Genomic DNA, 20241 nt, shown 5'->3' with positions numbered 1-20241 from the left:
TCTCTGAGGCCCTCTGACACCAGAAGCTGGCAGGGTAGGGTTATAAGACATGCAACGAAAGAAGGAAAGTTAGGGCATCTCCACAATACTATTGTTTGTAGACAAGGTCTCACTGTGCAGCCCAGGCTGACCTCGAACTCATGATCTTCCTGCCTCGGCTCCCGAGTGCTGGGCTTGCAAGCCTTCGCCAGCACATCCAGCTTCCCGTGACAAGGTATCGGCTGCAGGACACTCTTCCTCTCACCTGTACCTCCATCCTTCCAGCTCGCCCTCACTGGGGAACCTGACTGTGGTGTGGGGGGGACCAGACCAGAGGTGGGGGGAAACCAACCCAGGGAACTAGGGTCCGTTTCTGGACAAGATGTGCCCCTTTCATGCCGACACCCCAGTTCCCAGCTGACCAGACTCCTGGCCTGCACCCCTCCTGGCAGCTTGAGCCCTCCTGCTGCTTCCCCTGGGAGCTTTTATCTCCAGAACCGATGCACTTAGTTCCAGCCGGGGCCGGACTCTTTGCTCCTGCCATGGACGACGCCTCCACCCAGGCCCTGGGCTGATTGCAGGCGGAGCAGCCGTCCTTCCAGATCTGCAGCCAAGGGGGGAGTGAGGCCCTCCCCGGAGCCTGGTCTCTTGGCCTCTGAAGTCGCAGGTTAATGATTTATCTGATACAAGCTGTCATTGAAAGGGCAAAGGTGGCTGTACACGCAGGGCTCGGAGTCACCTCTGGCCCTGATTCAAAGGGGAAGTGTACAATCCCAAGGACCCACTGCCAGGCCTGGTGACAACATGTCGTTTCCTCCCTGCTGGGAGGAAGGAAGAAGGAGGAAGGGGGTGCCCCGCCCCTTGGCCTTCAGCCCAGGCCGGAAGGAGGCAGCTGGGCCTGGGAGGGACCTCAGCCCAGCCCATCTTCTCACACTGCCTTTCCCGGTCAGAACCCAGGACAGAGACCTCCCTGGGGAGGCCAGCAGAGGTTGGGGGACACACGCTGCTCCTGAGTTAAAGGTGGGGGAGGGTTGGGGGCAGCAGAGAGGGCTCTGGATTTGACCAGTTAGGGGTGGCTGCAGGGAGCCAGCTGACTCTGGAGGGGCTGGGTGGTTTTGGAGGTAACTACGCCCAGGGTGCTTCAAGCTGGGCCATTCTATAACTCCAAAATGTTTCTGGTTGTCGCCCCAGACCCCTGGGTTTTGCTCTGTCCTCTCACTGCCCCCCTCTTCCAGTGCCCTGTGTTTCCCTGCCCTCAACGTGCCCAGTGCCCATCCTCTGTTCCTGCAGGTCCCCGTCCCTCTCCTGGACCTCAGGAACGCCTGGCACGATGCTGCGGCTGGCCCTATCCTGGCTAGGCCTGGGTTTGGTGGGCACCCCCTCCTGGCTACTCCTATTTCCGCTGGTGGCCGGCTCCTCCTGGCTCCTGGCTAGGCTTGTGTCCTGGACCTACGCTTCCTATGTCAACCGCTGTCGCCTGCGATGTTTCCCCCAGCCTCCTCCAAGGAACTGGCTTCTGGGTCACCTGGGCATGGTGAGTATGGCAGCAGAATGGATCTGGGGTGCCAGGGTGGGTGTATTCCCGTGGGGTGAAGGATGGGGCTCTGGAAGCTGGGGGTCAGGGGAGAACAGTTCCGGACAGCAAAGAATTGAGGGAGGCCAAGGGAGCCCATCTTTCCCCGTTCCTTGCCGCTCTGCCTGCACCTGCTGCATACCGTCACCCTCCTAAACTTTGAGGAATCCCTCGCTGGTTTTGGGGGCTCACCAATGGAGGGTTTTCTTGTAACTGGGAAGAGTGAGAAGTGGGGAGAGAGAGAAAGAAGAGAAGGGAGGGAGAAAGAGAGGGAGAGGTGCGGAGTGAAACACCCGATTTAGAAGCAGGATATGGAAGAAGGAAAGGCTTTATTTCCAGCTTATAGTTTCGAGGGGAAGTTTCCTCAGGGTAGGAAAAGCACGGCAGGGACAGACCGCAGGACACCGCACCACCACGTCAGTAAAGACAGGGAGCCGAGTGCCGCAGACGGGGCTGGGTTATAACACCCCAGGGCCTCCCCCAGTGACCTCCTCAGCAAGCCCCCACTTCCCAAAGGCTCCTGGGGTTGAGAATGAAGTGTGAGGATTCATCACAAACGCACGAGGCGATGGGAAGACGTTTTACATTCAATCCCCACAACAAGCCGGGCGTGGTGGCGCACGCCTTTCATCCCAGCACTCGGGAGGCAGAGGTAGGAGGATCGCCATGAGTTCGAGGCCACCCTGAGACTCCATAGTGAATTCCAGGTCAGCCTGGGCTAGAGTGAGACCCTACCTCGAAAAATCAAAAAACCAAAAAACAAAAAAATCAATCCCCACAACATAGTCTCCATGTCACCTTCCACGTTATAGTCCGTACATCACCAGGCGTGGTGGCGCACGGCTTTGATCCCAGCGCTCGGGAGGCAGAGGCAGGAGGATCGCTGTGAGTTCGAGGCCTCCCCGAGACTAAGAGTGAATTCCAGGTCAGCCTGGGTTAGAGTGAGACCCTACCTCAAAAAACCAAAAACAAACAAAAAAAACATATCTTTCATGCATCACGTCAAGTAATTTCTGACATCTATCATATTTATAATTATCTAAGTATCCATACTTCTATCGGCAATAGGTCAACTATCTCTACATCTATCTATATGCCTATCTATCATCTAGCCTTCTGTTGCCCACCTACTCTGCCTACCTAATTATCAGTACATTTGCCTATCAGTTATCAATCTGTTGTATCATTTATCTATCTGTCTTCTATCTCTGTCTTTATCTCTCTTTCCCCTCTGCTCCATCCATTAAGGCAAGAAAAGAGAGAAGAAGAGAGTGAGGCTTCTGAAAGAAGAACATAGAGAGAGACATGGCTACAGAAAAAGGGACATGGGGGCCAGGCATGGTGGCGCACGCCTTTAATCCCAGCAGTCAGAAGGCAGAGGTTAGGAGAATTGCGGTGAGCTCAAGGCCACCCTGAGAATACAGAGTGCATTCCAGGTCAGCCTGGGCTAGAGTGAGACCCTACCTCAAAAAAAACCAAAACCAAAACCAAAAAAATAAATAAATAAATAAATAAGAAGCCAGGCGTGGTGGCACATGCTTTTAATACCAGCACTTGGGAGGCAGAGGTAGGAGGGAGGATCAGTTTGGGTTCAAGGCCACCCTGAGACTGTATAACGAATTCCAGGTCCAGGTCAGCCTGGGCTAGAGTGACACTCTACCTCAAAAAAAAAAAAAAGAGAGAGAGAGAGAGAAGAAAAGAAAAGAAAAAGGGGACACAGGGAGTTGGAGAGATGGCTTAGCAGTTAAGGTGCATGCCTGCAAAGCCTAAGGACCTGGGTTCGATTCTCCAGGTCCCACGTAAGCCAGATGCACATGGTGGCGCAGGCGTCTGGAGTTTGTTTGCAGTGGTTGGAGGCCCTGGTGCGCCCATTCTCACTCTCTGTCTCTCTCCCTCTGTCTCTAATAAATAAATAAAAATAAATTAAAAAGAAAAGGGACATATGGATGAACCTGGTTGCCTGAGCAAGAGTCAAGGACGAATGATCCAGATAGAAAGGGCGAGGGGATGTGGAGGGCAGAGAGCGGAAGCGCCCAGGGCACCCTGCCAGCCCTGTCCTGAGCAGTGCCTTTCCACAGGTGCAGAACAACGAGGAAGGCTTGAGGAAGGTGGAAGAGCTGGGTCGCACCTTCCACGAAGTCCACCTCTTTTGGATCGGGCCCTTCTACCCCATCGTGCGGCTTCTCCATCCTAAATTCATTGCCCCTGTGCTCCAGGCTCCAGGTACTGGCCCTTCCCTTCCTCCTCTCCTGGCTCTTCCCACTGCTCTCTTTGAGCTGTGAGTGGTGGAAACTCAACTGAGTGAATTTAGCAAAGAAAGAGCATTTATTGGCTGGGGATATAGCTCTGTGGTGGTGCCCAGCTTGCCAAAGTCACTAGCACTGGAAAGAGTCTTTTTCTTTTGTTAATCTATCACGTAATGAACATTTTTAAAAGTTTATTTTTATTTTTATTTTTATTTTTATTAGAGAGAAAGAAGCAGATAGGGAGAGTTTGACAAATAGAGAGAGAATGGGCATACTAGAGCTTCCAGTCACAGCAAACCAATTCTAGACACATGCACCATCTTATGCATCTGGCTTATGTGGGTCCTGGGGAATTGAACCTGGGACAATAGGCTTTGTAGGCAAGCTCCTTAACCGCTAAGCCATCTCTCCAGGCCTGGATAAGCCTACTTAATGTGAAAGGTGTTATCCCATCACTGTATACAGTGGATGGTTAACGTGGCTTTTTGCTAATAAGAGAATTATGTGGCACAGAGCTCTGTGCATCAGAGCCCAACATATAGAAATGCAGGCATTTATGCTGAAAAGGGAGAAAGGAGGAACATTAAGCTTTTCCTGAGGCCTATGATGCCCTGGAACCAAAAGATAAGAAAGGCAAATCAAAACTGAAGAAATTGGGGCTGGAGGGATGGCTTAGCAGTTAAGGGGCTTGCCTGCCAAAGCCAAAGGACCCAGGTTTGACTCCCCAGGACCCACATAAGCCAGATGCAGAAGGTGGTGCACACATCTGGAGTTTATTTGCAGTGGCTGGAGGCCCTGGCACATCCATTCTCTCTTTTGCCCTCTTTCTCTGTCAAATAAATAAATAAATAAATAAAAATGCAATCTTTTTTAAAAATCCGAAGAAATTACTTTTTAATTTCAGAGAGAACTTTGGGGACTTACATATATTTTTAAGATTCACATTTTTAAAACCTCTGCAATTATTAGTTTATTAGTATCATCCAGGATTCAGATGCTCAGTATTCCTCCTGAAATTATATAAACAAATGCAAATGGAAAGGACCCAAGTCAAAATTACATAACAAAACAGCACTTCATCACAAAAGCATGTAAAATTATAAGAACCCTATTTTAACACTGGCACTTTAAGAGAACGATAATCTTAAAACCACAAAATTTGCCAAATTGTTCCTTAAACTGCTAAGGAGATAAACATGACTCAAATGAGTGAGTTTGGGTTTTGGAAAGAAAAATAAAATCAACTGGGTAACTGGTAATAAGATGCGAAGTTTGTCTTTCTTCCTCATGTCTGATTTATTAAAGGGGAAATCACAATATAGGAAAATACATCCTCCTTTAATTTTAAATGTGGCATAATTTTAAAAGCGGGTCCAACTAATTAAAAATACTTCTAATAGCCTCATTTCCTGAGCAGTCCATATTTAGACAAACGGGAAAGTGTATAGCCAGCACTTTCATAGTCTTCCCTGGGAATAATGTCAACAAAAAGTTTAATATGGCGGTCTTGTATTTTGAGCTCACACTTTTGGGGGATACATTCTCAGGTCTTCTTTCATGTGGGAACTTAAAAATATAACTGCCAGTACATGGTAATGGAAGTTAAAGAATACAGAGTCCTCATTCAAAGATTGGAATAGCTGGGCATGGCGGCACACGCCTTTAATCCCAGCACTCAGGAGGCAGAGGTAGGAGAATCGCTGTGAGTTCGAGGCCACCCTGAGACTACAGAGTGAATTCCAGGACAGCCTGAGCTAGAGTGAGACCCTACCTAAAAAAAAAAAAAAAAAAAAAAGATTAGAAGATACTTTTCTATTAGTCCTTCAAGGACAGACTTGCAAATTGTTTGATTCTAATAATCCCATGTTATGAAAACAGTTGGTTACTCTTCATATTGTGAACTTAGTGGACTATGTGAACTCTCATCCATCGATTGCGATTTTGGAGTTTCCATTATGGGTGAAAATGTTTTCAAGCTTTTTATTACCCCTATTGTGATATGCAGGTCATGTAGACTTTATTCAGCCTGGCTATATGAAAAGATAAACACTGCAATAATCCAAGTGACCCAAAATGGGCAAAAGCAAGATACTAACTTCCCATCAAGAAGAAAAATCTCAGACCTATGAAAAGAACAACCATACTAATAAAAGAAATTGCATTTACTTAGAAGCATTCAGAATGTCAACAAAACAGCTGCATTTGTTTTTTTTTGTTTGTTTGTTTTGCAATTACAGAGTGGTATTCAGTTAACAGAACAGCAATTATTTCATATAAGCTGCATCAGACACAACAGAAGATGAAAAAAAAAAACCTACCATCCCCACATATAACTAATTTGTGCCGGGCACCAACAAGAACCTGCTTTAAATTTCCATGCCAATTTACCACCCCCATACTGTACCAGGCAAGGTTAGTGGCTATTGAAATTACCACCAGGACAGGGCTATCTAAAGACACATTCGGTAGTGTGTTAACTATACAAAAAAAAAGACACTGGGGCTGGAGAGATGGCTTAGCGGTTAAGCGCTTGCCTGTGAAGCCTAAGGACCCCGGTTCGAGGCTCGGTTCCCCAGGTCCCACGTTAGCCAGATGCACAAGGGGGCGCACGCTTCTGGAGTTCATTTGCATAGGCTGGAGGCCCTGGCGCGCCCATTCTTTCTCTCCCCCTCTATCTGTCTTTCTCTCTGTGTCTGTCGCTCTCAAATAAATAATAAAAAAAATTTAAAAAAAGACACTGTACAGTTTAAAAACAAATCTTGCACAGCCTTACATTTCGATTCTTTTCTTTAAAAGGAGTGAGTTGTGTACAGGGGAGTTAAATGCTTTATAGATAAGAAAAAAAAAAACTGCACTAGAACCAACTTATTCATTATCATCATCTTCTTCTTCATCCTCATCCTCTTCATTTTCCTCCTCTTCCCTCTTTTTCTTGCTCTTTTCAGCCTTGACAACTCCTTTTTTTCTTTTTTTCTTTTTCTGCATGGGTTTTCTTTTCGCTCTGTTAAGGCTGCTTGTCACCTGCAGCCGAGCTGCTCCACATCTCTCCCAGTTTCTTTGCAACATCTCCAGTGGATAGGCGGGGGTGTTCTCCTTGGATTTGGGGGCAATATTCAGAACAGAACAAGAAGAAGGCTGAAGGAGGCCTCTTGGATGCATTGGGATCCTTGAACTTCTTTTTTGTTTCCCCTTTGGAGGGACATAGGCTTCCATTTCTCTCTCCTAACGAGCCTTGTCCGCCTTGGCTGTCTTCAAAGTTTCCTTTCTCTTTCTTTTTTTTTTTTTAATTTTTTGTTGTTCCTGTTGTTTATTTATTTATTTGAGAGCAACAGAGAAAGAGGCGGATAGAGAGAGAATGGGCGCGCCAGGGCCTCCAGCCACTGCAAACGAACTCCAGACGCATGCGCCCCCTTGTGCATCTGGCTAACGTGGGCCCTGGGGAATCAAACCTGGGTCCTTAGGCTTTGCAGGCAAACGCCTTAACTGCTAAGCCATCTCTCCAGCCCCAGAGTATACTCTTTTTTGTTTTTAATATTTTTTGTTCATTTTTTATTTATTTATTTGAGAGTGACAGACACAGGGAGAAAGACAGATAGAGGGAGAAAGAGAGAATGGGAGCGCCAGGGCCTCCAGCCACTGCAAACCAACTCCAGACGCGTGCGCCCCCTTGTGCATCTGGCTAACGTGGGACCTGGGGAACCAAGCCTTGAACCGGGGTCCTTAGGCTTCAGAGGCAAGCGCTTAACCGCTAAGCCATCTCTCCAGCCCCAGAGTATACTCTTTTTAATTTTTTGTCTTTATTTATTTATTTATTTATTGGAGAGTAACAGAGAGAGCGAGAGAGAGAGAAAGAAAGAGGCAGAGAAAGAGAGAGAATGAGTGCACCATGGCTTCCAGCCACTGCAAACAAACTCCAGATGCATGCGCTTAGGTGTGTACTGGGGAATCGAGCCTTGAACCGGGAGCCTTAGACTTTCACAGGCAAGTGCTTAACCACTAAGCCATCCCTCCAGCCCCAGAGTGCGCTCATAATTAGAGACAAGCAGACTTTCAGACAGAGCTTCTCAAATGGAAGCAGAGGTTCCGAAAGTGTAATTCATTACTTAGAATTCCACTCATATCTTTCCCTGGCTTTTTGAACTTTGGCAAAAACAACTCTCATTGTAAAATAGTACAAGGCTTTAGAGATCCACTTAATGGCAGAGTTTCACCAGAATTGGTACATAGCCTGACCAGACCTTATTATAATAATATACCATATTCTTCTTTTTATAGGGTCATAAACATAATCAAACCAATTTGTCAGGACAGTCCTCAAGGGTGTCATTACCAGAAATGGGGGCCTAGACATTCTTTCTAACGGAGTTCTGAATTAGAGCAGACAGAGCAGAACAGACTGAGTACGTTAAAGCACAGGCACTCAGCATGTAACAGGAAAAAAAAAAACAACAACAACCTAGAATAGGAAACATTTTAAATATATTTTATTTACTTATTTGAAAGACAGAGACAGAGAATGGGTGCACCAGGGGTCTCCAGCCACTGCCGACAAACTCCAGATGCATGTGTCCCTTTGTCCATCTGGCTTACGTGGGTCCTGGAGAATTGAACCAGGGTCCTTAGGCTTCGCAGGGAAACGCCTTAACCACTGAGCCATCTCTCCAGCCCCAGAACAGGAAACATTTTGAACCAGAAGATACATACACACTGTAACCTGGCCACAACTTCAGAAAGTGCAGTGGTTCAGTTAGTTAATACAGTGGGGAACTCTGGGAGACGGGCGAGGGGAAGTTACAAAGTGAGCTCACTTGGTGGCCACTAAGGAGTTTCCTAGTCCAGAACCCCGGCCCCCTCCCCCGCTGAGAGTAGATCAAGAAGGATCTGCCAGAGCCCACACAGCTCCTGTGGGGGGGGGTCACTGAGCGGCTGTAGGGCATAGTGGCAGCTGGTCATGGTGGGCACATGGGGTTACAACCTCTGGTCTCTTTGAGGATCGGGGAGCCTTTGACTTTGAGCACTTAATGCTTAGTGTGGAGTGGAGCAGGGTATTTAGGGAGTCCTGGGCACGTCTAGATCATATTTGGGACATTAATTGGACCACATTTACATCATGTTTTGGACGTAGTTGAAGGGCACCATTAGGTCATGTCATACCTTTATGGGTCATGTAATACCATATACGTCGTGTCCGAGGTAGGGTCTCACTGTAGCCCAGGCTGACCTGGAATTCACTGTGCAGTCTCAGGGTGGCCTTGAACTCTTGGTGATCCTTCTAAGTGCTGGAATTAAAGGCATGCACCACCACACCCAGCCTGTTTAAAAAAATTTTAATTTATTTGAGAGAGAGAGAGAGAGAGAGAATGGGTGTACCAGGGCCTTCAGCTGCTGCAAAGGACCTCCAGATGCATGCGCCACCTTGTACATCTGGCTTACGTGGGTCCTGTGCATTCGAACATGGGTCCTTTGGCTTTGGAGGCAAGCGCCTTAACTGCTAAGCCACCCCTCCTGTCCCGTGACAGATGATAACAACATGGATATCCCTATCATGGGAACGAGAGTGTTTCAGGACATGCCAGAGGGCTGCAATAGGGAGTGTGTGTCCTAGGTCTCTATAAAGGCCTGTAGAGTGCTGTACTGGGCTCACATGTGGAAGACATGTTGGACCATGTAGGAGCCATGTGAAGGTGTGCTGGGGCATGTAGAACCCCATCGGGCTGTTTCCTGGGGCGGGGGGGGGGGGTGTTCGGATATGCTGTTGCTGCTGCTTTGGCCTTGCATGGTCCAACCCAAGCGCCCCCTCGGGGCCCTGCGTGCTTTGCCTCTGACCCCTTCTTCATGCATCGCTGGGCGTGGAGGGAAGTACAGGCTCCAGGCTGGTCATCCTCGCTCTCTCCATGGCTCCTGATGGTCCTTTCCCATGGCAGCTGCAGTTATGCCCAAGGAAATGACGTTTTTAGGCTTCCTGAAGCCCTGGCTGGGTGAGTACCTCAAGGTGAGGGCCAGGGTACCCCTTGGAGGAGGGGCAGAGGAAGGTGTTGCCCCCTGCCCACTGCCACGGCCGCTGTACCAGGGGATGGGCTGTTTCTGAGCGCTGGTGCCAAGTGGAGCCACCACCGCCGCCTGCTGACGCCGGCCTTCCACTTTGACATCCTCAAACCCTACGTGAAGACTTTCAACAAGACCGCGGACATCATGCACGTGCGTTCCTCGAACCCAGAGCCCCACCGGAGCCTTGCTAAAGGAGGGTGGCTTCAGGCAGATTTGTGTCTACAGTCACGGCTGCTCTGGGTGGCTCTGGGTCACTGACTTGCACGGAACTCGGGGCTCCTAACTCCCAGCCTCGCGTCTTCATCTCCTAAGAACGGCTTCTGTCCCCATCAAGTCTGGTCTTCAGTGGGATAGGCTCGGAGGTGGGGGCGCAGGATCAGGAGGCTGGTTCTGGGGGTTTAATCCTGGTGTTTAAGGTTGGGCAGAAGCGCATGATGCCAAGGCCCAACCCCAGCCATGCCACCTTCCCTTCCCAGGCCAAGTGGCAGCGCCTGGCCTCAGGGGGCAGCGCCCGTCTGGACATGTTCGAGCACATCAGCCTCATGACCTTGGACAGCCTGCAGAAATGCATCTTTGGCTTCGACAGCAACTGTCAGGAGTGAGTCTCTGTCACGGGCCTGGGAAGCTGGGCCGTGGAGCCAGGGAGGAGCTGGGGAGGGAGAACTGGCAGAGAGGGCAGAGGCGACTCCCTGCTGCGAAGGTGTGCCGGGGCATGCAGAACCCCATTGGGCTCTTTACTGGGGGTGGGGGTTCTGCTAGGATACGCTGTTGCTGCTGCTTTGGCCTTGCATGGTCCAACTCGACTGCCCCCTCTGTCCTGTGTCCTTTGTCCCTGACCCCTTCTTCATGCAATGCTGGGCGTGGAGGGGCGGTGCGGACTCCAGGCTGCGAATCCTGGGGGAGGCGTGGAGAGGAAGGGAAGGGAGAGTACTGCTTCCTGAAGGAAGGCTTGTCTGGATAAAAGCCAGAGTGTGGACCGGCAAGCTTGAGGAACAGGCCCCTTGGCAACGGGGTTGGAGGTTGGGGTGGATATTATTTATTTATTTGAGGGAGGGAAAGAGAGAGAGAATGAGAGAATGGATGCACCAGGGCTTCCAGCCAGTGCAGATGAACTCGAGATGCATGTGCCACCTTGCGCATCTGGTTTACATGGATCCTGGGGAATCAAACCTGGGTCCTTAGGCTTTGCAGCACCTTAACCGCTAAGCCATCCACCCAGCTCCCGGATAGTTATCTTTTGATTTTCCAGGTAGGGTCTCACTCTAGTCCAGGCTGACCTGGAGTTCACTATGTAGTGTCTCAGGGTGGCCTCAAACTCACAGTGATCTTCCTACCTCTGCCTCCCAAGTGCTGGGGTTAAAGGCTAATTAGGCCTGGCCTAATTTTTTTTTTTGTTAAAAATATTTATTTGCAAGTAGAGAGAAATACAGAGAAGAGAGACAGACAGAGAGAATGGGCACTCCAGGGCCTCCAGCCACTGCAAACGAACTCCAGAAGCATGTGCCACTTTGTGCATCTGTCTTACGTGGGACCTGGGGAATTGAACCAGAGTCCTGTCCTTGGGCTTCACAGGCAAGTGCTTTAACCACTAAGCCATCTCTCCAGCCATGGATATATATGTATATATGTTTGGGTGGGGCAAAATATCTGAGCGAAACAACTTGTAAAGGAAAATTTTTTTTAAAATTTTTGTTTATTTTATTTGAGAGTGACAGAGAGAGAGAGGACAGATAGAGGGAGAGAGAGAGAATGGGCGCGCCAGGGCCTCCAGCCACTGCAAACGAACTCCAGACGCGTGCGCCCCCTTGTGCATCTGGCTAACATGGGTCCTGGGGAATGGAGCCTCGAACCGGGGTCCTTAGGCTTCACAGGCAAGCGTTTAACCGCTAAGCCATCTCTCCAGCCCTGTAAAGGAAAATCTTATCCTGGCTTCTGGTTTAAGCCTAACATGGTGAGAACAGGCAGAGTGGAGTAGCACATATCATGATGGCTAAGAAGTAGAGAGAACTCCCATGTGAGCAAGCTTCCTCCTTCCTCTCTGGCTATTTACCAGAGCTGCCAGGCTATGGGATGAGGTTGTCCATACCCAGGGAAGGTTTACCCTCTCACCCTCACAGACGCATGAGGAAGTGTACGTAGTTGATGTCGCAGGCACTTCTGAACCCAATCAAGACGATAATGAATTAACCATTACAGAGTGGTAGACAATGGTCAGGTCATTTCTCCTTCCCTTCCCTCTCCTTCCCTTCCCTTCTTCTCTTCTTTTGTTTGAGATAGTGTCACACTGTGTAGTCCAGGCTGGCCTTGAACTCACTGGGTAGCTTAGGCTGGCCTTGAACTCATAATGCTCTTGCCTCTACCTCCGGAGTAGTGGGGTCACAGGCAAGGGCCACCATGTCCAGCCAGTGGCCACATCTTAAGGATGTTGAACGACCATCCAGGGGGTATCAACCTCATCCTGTTTCCCAGGGTTCCATGGTAGATGTTTGAGTAGATAGGAGTTATGTGTCACAGCTGAGCTTGGACATTTGGCCCCAATTGAGGATGGGCTGTCCTGAGGACACAGGATGCAAGGAGACCTGGAGAGGAAGATCTGAGCTTGGGGCAGAAAAATGGGGCACGTCTGTGAGGAATCAAGGGAGAAGAGTAGATTCAGATGTTGAGTGAAAGGGAGATGGGAACGGTGTCCAGGAATCCCAGGGCACAAGGTCACCTGCTGCAATGGGAAGCAGAGCCGTGTGATGCAGTACATCATTTTCTGGATGGTCCCAGGGCCTGGGATCCTGGCTGGGGATTACATGGTTTCACCTGAGCTCAGAAGTGGCTTCCTCTCTCTGGCCTGTCCCCGCAGGCATCCCAGTAAATATATTGCCACCATCCTGGAGCTCAGTTCCCTCATCATCAAACGCTTCTATCAGCTCTTCCTGTACCTGGATTTCATATACTACCTCACTCCCGATGGGCGACGCTTCCGTGAGGCTTGCAAGGTGGCGCACGACTTCACAGATGCTGTCATCCAGGAGAGGCGCCGCGCCCTCGCCGGCCAGGACCTTGACGAATTCCTGAAAGCCAAGGCCAAGTCGAAGACTCTGGACTTCATTGACGTGCTCCTGTTGGCCAAGGTGGGCTTTTCTGGGCTCTGAATTGCAGTTATCATATATATATATATATACACACATACACACACACACACACAAACATACATACATACATACATATATATATATATATATATATATATATATATATATAAAATATTAATTTTTTTTTTTCAAGGTTGGGTCTCACTCTAGCTCACACTGACCTAGAACTCACTCTGTCTTCTCAGGCTGGTCTCAAACTCACAGCAGCCCTCCTGCCCCTGGCTCTCAAGTGCTGGGATTAAAACTGTGTGCCACCAATGCTAAGTTTTTTAAAATATATTTTATTTACTTATTTGAGAGAGAGAGAAACAGGCAAAGAGGAAGACAGAGAGCGAGAATGGGTGTGCCAGGGCCAAGCTCCAGGCGCATGTGCCCCTTTGTGCATCTGGCTTACGTGGGTCCTAGAGAGTCGAACTGGGAGCCTTTGGCTTCGCAGGCAAAGGCCTTAACTGCTTAGCCATCCCTCCAGCCCTAAAAATGTTTTTATTTATGGTGGTGGGGGGGGGGGGAATGGGCATGTGGGCATGACGTCAGTGTCTCTTGCTATAGCAAGTGAACTCCAGACACATGTGCCACTTTTATATGAGTACTGGGCAATCAAACCCAGGCCATAAGGTTTTGCAATCAGGCTCCTTTAACCACTGAGTCATTTGCCCAGTCCCCAGCATAGTGATCTTGATGTTCAGTGTTAGCTAGAGTTTGGACTGAAGATACTGGGGGCCTTACAGGGTGCTGTAAAAAGGATGAGGCAAGGCAGAGACACCTTTTACAGGTGGTTGTTTAAGGCTTCCTGGAAGTGGCAGAAAACCAAGAGAAGAGCTGTGAGGAAGGCTCTGGAGGGGACAAGGAGGAAGGCTGTGAGGAAGGTTCTGGAGGGGACGAAGAGGAAGGCCATGAAGAAGGTTCTGGAGAGGTCAAGGAGGAAATCTGTGAAGAAGGTTCTGGAAAAGTTAAGGGAAAGATCTTAGGTGCACAATGGATCTTCAGCCCCTATCTTTGCTTGACTCAGGAGCCTTCAGACATGGCTTCAGTTTAGTTTCTTGCTTGGTCTTCAGGATGAAAATGGGAAGGAGCTGTCAGATGAGGACATTCGATCAGAGGCTGCCACCTTCATGTTTGGAGGTGAGGGTTTCCATGCACAGCTACAGAGGGAACAGAGGCCTGTCAATCCCAGGGATATCTTGTGGGGAGACCCTAAATCCCTCAATCTGTTCATCCTTCTCTTTTCCTTCCTTTCTGGGGCATCTCCCCTCTTGGGTTCTGTGTACACGATGGTTCTGAAGCCTCGCAGACACCCAAGCCTGTCTTGCTATCCCTCAGGCCATGATACCACAGCCAGTGGGCTCTCCTGGGTCCTGTACAACCTGGCGAGGCACCCAGAACACCAGGAGCGCTGTCGGGAGGAGGTGCGGGAGCTCCTGAGGGGCCGAGACACTGAAGAGATTGAGTGGTGAGTTCACGTCTTCCAGTGTTGCAGCGAAAGCTGCTCTACTTTTGATTTCATTAAATATTTATTTACGCATTTATTTATAAGAAAGGAGAGAATGGGTGTGCCAGAGCCTTTGCCACTGCAAATGAATTCCAGGCCAGCCTTGGAACTGAACGGTCCTCCTATCTCTGACTCTTGGGATCACAAACCCAACAGTGATACCTCTTCATTTATTCATTCATTTATTTACATACAAAGTATTAGATTTGATTGTGGCATTTTAATTAATTTAATGTTTTTTAGTTTTAGAGAATGGGGGCCTGGAGAGATGGCTTAGCCATTGAAGCCTTTCCCTGCAAAGCCAAAGGATTCCTGTTCGACTCTCCAGGAGCCATGTATGCCAGATGCACAAAGGGGCACATGCATCTGGAGTTCGTTTGCAGTGGTGCTCTCTCTCTCTGGTTCTTTCTCTCTCAAATAAATAAATAAAATATTTTTAGAGAGAGAGAGAGGGACAGAGAGAATGGGCACACCAGGGCCTCGGCCACTGCAATTGAACTCCAGATGCTTGCGCCACCTAGTGGCATGTGCAACCTTGCGCTTGCCTCATCTTTGTGCACCTGGCTTATGTGGGATCTGGAGTCAAACATGGGTCCTTAGGCTTCGCAGGCCAGCGGCTTAACCACTAAGCCATCTCTCCAGTCCCCGTTGTGGCATTTTAAAACAACAACTGTTGTTTGTTTTCCACTCTCCTCCACATCTCATTTCCCTTATGCCCCTTTCCCCCCAGTTGCATCATTGTACCCCTAAATAGCCTCCTTTCTACTTTTTCATGGGTGGTGGTGTTACTGTCTTGTTGTTGGGCAAACCACCTACCAGAACGGGAGGAAGGGTATTCTTCAGGCTTACAGATTCCAGAGGAAGCTGGCTCACCCCTCACACAGCCACAGCACAGAGACAACTGGAAGCACCAGTAAGCATGAGCCAACTCTGAACACACAGCTAGAAACTTAAGTAGGCAGCCTAATCCTAATTAAAAATACCCGAGGAAGCCAGGCGTGGTGGCGCACGCCTTTAATCCCAGCACTGGGGGCGGGGGGGTCAGAGGTAGGAGGATCGCTGTGAGTTCAAGACCACCCTGAGACTACGGAGTTGATTCCAGGTCAGCCTGGGCTAGAGTGAGACCCTAAGTCATAAAACCAAAAACAAAGCAAAAACCTGAGGCTATGGGGCCATTTACAATCAAAACCATCACCATGGACATCTCTTCTTAAGTGTCTAGGGTTTGACCAGTGGACTTTTGCATGATAACCCTTTGTCTACTGTCTTGTGGGTCCATATGTCCTTTTGTTTGCTCATGTGCAGTAATTCCTTTAGTATTTTATATATACATATACATATACATATACATATACATATACATATACATATACATGTGTGTGTGTGTATGTGTGTGTGTGTAGGTGACAGGATACATCTCTGAATCTCTCACCTGAGTTCTAATTTGGTACACAGAAATTCTTCATTTTTATGCTCTTGGGGTTTTAAGAATTCCCACTGCTAGATTAAAAAAAAAAAAAATGCACGTTGAAGGGTGAGGTGGCGCACGCCTTTCATCCCAGCACTCACTGTGGAGACAGGTAGGAGGATCACCATGAGTTCAAGGCCACCCTGAGACTGCATAGTGAATTCCAGGTCAGCCTGGGCTAGAGCCAGACCCTACCTCACAAAACAAAAAAGCACGCTATCATCTTTGATTGTTATGCTTTCTTTCCTCAATCTGGGAAGGGGGTTGGGTGGATGGAAGTGTTGGGTACAAAGTGGCAGGTAGGTGGAATGGTTCTGGTGTCCTGCACACAGCATTACTGTAATTCACAATAATGTGTTGTACATTTCAGAGTGAGATCAGGGAGCTATTGCTGTTGTGTTGTGCTTTTCAAGATAACCAGATAGTGAATATTCTCACCACAAAGACATGACCACCTGTAGAAATGAAAGCAGTGCCACCCTGTCTTTGGAATATATATATTTTTTAATTTGCAAGCAGAGAGTGAGCGAGAGAGGATGGGTGTGCAAGGGCCTTTAGCTGCTGTAAACAAGCTCCAGATACATGCCCCACTGTGCATTTGACTTTACGTGGGTACTGGGGAGTTGAACCTGAATCTTAAGCTTTGCAGGCAAGTGCCTGAACCCTGAGCCATCTCTCTGGCACTTATTATCTTGTAGATTTTTATTTAGTTGGATGCAGAGAGAGAGAGAGAAAGGCAGACGGGAAGAAAGGAGTGGGAAACAGGTGTGCCAGGGCCTCTTGCCACTGCAAATGAACTCTAGATGCATGTGCCACTTTGTATATCTGACTTATATGTGTACTGGGGAATTGACCCTGGACCACCAGGTTTTGTAAGCAATAAATATCTGTAACCACTGAGCCATCTCTCCAGCCCCAATATTTACTTTACAGTTATTTTTATTCATTTTTAGGGTTCTTTTTAAACATTTATTTATTTGAGAGAGAGAGGGAGGTAGGTAGAATGGGTGCAAAAGGGCCTGTAAATGAAGTCTAGCCCTGTGCCTCATCTTGTGCATCTGGTTTACGTGGGTCCTGAGGAATCAAACCTGGGTCCTTTGGCTTCACAGGCAAAACACCTTAACCCCTAAGCCATTTCTCCAGCCCTTACTCATTTTTCTGAGACAAGAGTCTCATATAGATCAGGTGGCCCCCCAACTGGCTATGTACCTGAGACTGGACTTGAAACCCCCGATCTGGCCTCCACCTCCCCACTGCCGGGTTAGACGCACACACCATCACTCCTGGTGTCTTTAGTTCATTTTGTTTCCTGGAACCATCTAGCCAGTTCCCAGGAATGTGAGGACGCACTTTCACCAGACGCCACGCTTCACAAAGTAATGTGTCTGTCCAACTGCACTGTCTTCCCTGTTGCTGTGCGGCAGCATCATGTTTTAACTTTTGGAACTTTATTTGGATGTGTGTGCACACGTGTTCATTTTAGTACACGGGCATGCCTGCCCCAGCTTCTGGCTTTTGTGTGGTATCTGGGGGACTCCAAGTCGGGTACTTAAGAGAACCACAGCAGGCACTTTTATCTGAACCAACTGGCCCCCAGCCTGGCATCTTTATTAACAACAGATTATTCCACTCTGGAGTACGAAAGACATATTGATTCAAATGAATGCATGGACCCAGTGCTGAGGCTAAAATTCAGCGCTCCCCATGCACTAAGCAGGCACTCTACCGCTGAGCAGCATCTTTTGAGATGTTCCGTTTTGCTGTATTTGCCAAGTCTTAATCTTTGGTTTAAGGCCGCATGGCGGCCAATAATGTCTGTAATCTCAGAACCGAAGGGGCAAGAGGCAGGAGGATCAGAGGCCCCGTCGTGGGTTACTTGAGAGCCTGTTTCAAACAAGCAGGTCAGTCTCCTTGAGCCCATCTGCATTCAGGTTGTGAGGTGGAGGCTGCAACGGAGAGAGACTGTCAAGACACTGGGTGGCAGTGAGTCTACGTGGGTCTTGTTTGCTACCTGGATTAACTCACCAGCGGAGGGTTCTTTAGGGACGACCTGCCTCAGTTGCGCTTCCTGACCATGTGCATCAAGGAGAGCCTGCGGCTGCATCCCCCGGTCACGGACATAATACGCTACTGCACCCAGGACGTCACACTCCCTGATGGCCGAGTGATCCCCAAAGGTGCGCAAGTGTCCGTGGGAGCAGTTTCCAGAGCAGCGTGGTGGGTCCCTAGGGGCTGCACGGGCCTCACCCTGACTGACCCCCTTCTACCCACCAGGGAACGTCTGCGGCGTGAGCATCTTCGGGGTGCATCACAACCCGTCCGTCTGGCCGGATCCCGAGGTGCTGCTCCTGCCCCGCTCACGCCTGGTACCCGGGGAGGGGCGCAGACCCTGTCCCCTTGCAGCATCCCCGGCCTTTCCCGGGCTCGCTGGCTGCACTGAGCTCGGGCCCAGCAGCCTGCTCTGCTCTTCCGCACCCGCAGGTCTATGATCCCTATCGCTTTGACCCAGAGAACCCCGAGAAAAGATCACCTCTGGCTTTTATTCCCTTCTCGGCGGGGCCCAGGTGAGACCGGGGATGTCTGGTGGGGGGATAGGGGAGGGGGGACGGGGATGGCGCTGGGGGACGGGGTCCCAGCTGACCTGGGGATGGGGGATGGTGCAGGAGGGCGGGGTCCGAGCTGATCCGGGGATGATGGGGATGGTGCAGGAGGGCGGGGTCCGAGCTGACCCGGGGATGGGGGATGGTGCAGGGGGACGGGGTCCGAGCTGACCCGGGGATGATGGAGATGGTGCAGGAGGGCGGGGTCCGAGCTGACCCGGGGATGGGGGATGGTGCAGGGGGACGGGGTCCGAGCTGACCCGGGGATGATGGGGGATGGTGCAGGAGGACGGGGTGCGAGCTGACCCGGGGATGGGGGATGGTGCAGGGGGACGGGGTCCGAGCTGACCCGGGGATGATGGGGATGGTGCAGGAGGGCGGGGTGCGAGCTGACCCGGGGATGGGGGATGGTGCAGGAGGGCGGGGTCCGAGCTGACCCGGGGATGGGGGATGGTGCAGGAGGGCGGGGTCCGAGCTGACCCGGGGATGATGGGGGATGGTGCAGGAGGACGGGGTCCGAGCTGACCCGGGGATGGGGGATGGTGCAGGGGGACGGGGTCCGAGCTGACCCGGGGATGATGGGGGATGGTGCAGGAGGACGGGGTCCGAGCTGACCCGGGGATGGGGGATGGTGAAGGAGGACGGGGTCGGAGCTGACCCGGGGATGGGGGATGGTGCAGGGGGACGGGGTCCGAGCTGACCCAGGGATGATGGGGGATGGTGCAGGAGGACAGGGTCCGAGCTGACCCGGGGATGGGCGATGGTGCAGGAGAACGGGGTCCGAGGTGACCCGGGGATGATGGGGATGGTGAAGGAGGGCGGGGTGCGAGCTGAACCGAGAATGGGGACGGTAGGGCGGGGCGGGGTCCGGGCTGAGCAGGGGATGGGGGACGGGGACCGCGCGGCGGGCTCGGGTGTGGGCCAGGCCCGGTCAGCAGGGGTCAGAGTCGCCGAGCGCCGCCCTGCGCGGAGCCGGGCCGAGGGAGGGGGGGGAGATCCCGGCTGCGTCCCCGCCCGACCGTCCCCCGCTCGCCGTCCCCCCGCAGGAACTGCATCGGACAAACGTTCGCCATGAGCGAGATGAAGGTGGCGCTGGCGCTGACGCTGCTGCGCTTCCGCGTCCTGCCCGACCGCGCCGAGCCGCGCCGGCAGCCCGAGCTGATCCTGCGCGCCGAGGGCGGACTGCGGCTGCGCGTGGAGCCGCTGGGCGCGCCTGCGCGCTGAGCGTGCCCGGATCCCCGCCCCATCCCCTCCAGACGCCGCCTGCTCTGCGCATGCCCCGGCGGGTACCGCCGTCCAGAGCCGGCAGGGGGCGCTGACGAGGACCGGCGGACTGCGCGTGCGCACCGAGCGTGTCTGACTCCTCCCCTAGCCGCCGCCTCCGCTGCGCATGCCCCACCGGGTGCCACGGCCCAGAGCCTGCGGGGGCGCTGCCGAGGTCTCAGGCGGGCTGCGCGTGCGCACTGAGCGTGCCTGACTCCGCCCCCCCCTCCCCGCCGCCTCGGGTGCGCATGCCCGGGCGCCGCAGGCAGCAGGGGGCGTGGCCAGGGCCGGAGCTCATGGAGCGCAGTCTTGCAGGGTAATGGGGGGAGATTCCCGGAACCATTCAAACCCTCAGCGACGCTCCATTTGCATCACTTTATTATATATATATAATATATATATATTTTTTTATATATGCGCCACCTCCTGTAT

At 51.1% G+C, this 20241-nt stretch overlaps 1 protein-coding gene across 2 annotated transcripts; it reads left to right on the top strand.

Moving 5' to 3' along the window:
• The first annotated feature begins 807 nt into the window (after positions 1-807).
• Positions 808-19770, top strand: LOC123456360 (cytochrome P450 4F6-like). 2 transcript variants are annotated; one of them, XM_045139247.1, is made up of 13 exons: positions 808-967; positions 1270-1513; positions 3631-3775; positions 9723-9776; positions 9869-9996; positions 10323-10444; positions 12698-12968; positions 14045-14111; positions 14310-14439; positions 17990-18123; positions 18221-18285; positions 18428-18510; positions 19593-19770. In XM_045139247.1, exons 2-13 carry the CDS (start codon positions 1310-1312, stop codon positions 19768-19770), a joined length of 1581 nt encoding a protein of 526 aa, XP_044995182.1. In that variant the 5' UTR covers positions 808-967; positions 1270-1309. The 2 variants fall into 2 exon arrangements, with proteins under 2 accessions (XP_044995182.1, XP_044995181.1); XM_045139246.1 differs by having other exon boundaries at positions 810-999.
• The last annotated feature ends 471 nt before the right edge of the window (positions 19771-20241 follow it).

Source organism: Jaculus jaculus, chromosome 21 (assembly GCF_020740685.1).
Source record: "Jaculus jaculus isolate mJacJac1 chromosome 21, mJacJac1.mat.Y.cur, whole genome shotgun sequence".
Lineage (NCBI taxonomy): Eukaryota > Metazoa > Chordata > Mammalia > Rodentia > Dipodidae > Jaculus > Jaculus jaculus.
The sequence above is the reverse complement of the archived record's forward strand: the minus strand, read 5'-3'. Positions and strand labels throughout refer to the sequence as shown.

Bases quoted from the DNA above. Each gene is read 5' to 3' on its own strand.
- LOC123456360 (XM_045139247.1), top strand. From the start codon at position 1,310: ATGCTGCGGCTGGCCCTATCCTGGCTAGGCCTGGGTTTGGTGGGCACC. The intron at 9,997-10,322 runs GTGCGTTCCTCG...TTCCCTTCCCAG, and splicing joins AGACCGCGGACATCATGCAC to GCCAAGTGGCAGCGCCTGGC. The intron at 12,969-14,044 runs GTGGGCTTTTCT...CTTGGTCTTCAG, and splicing joins ACGTGCTCCTGTTGGCCAAG to GATGAAAATGGGAAGGAGCT.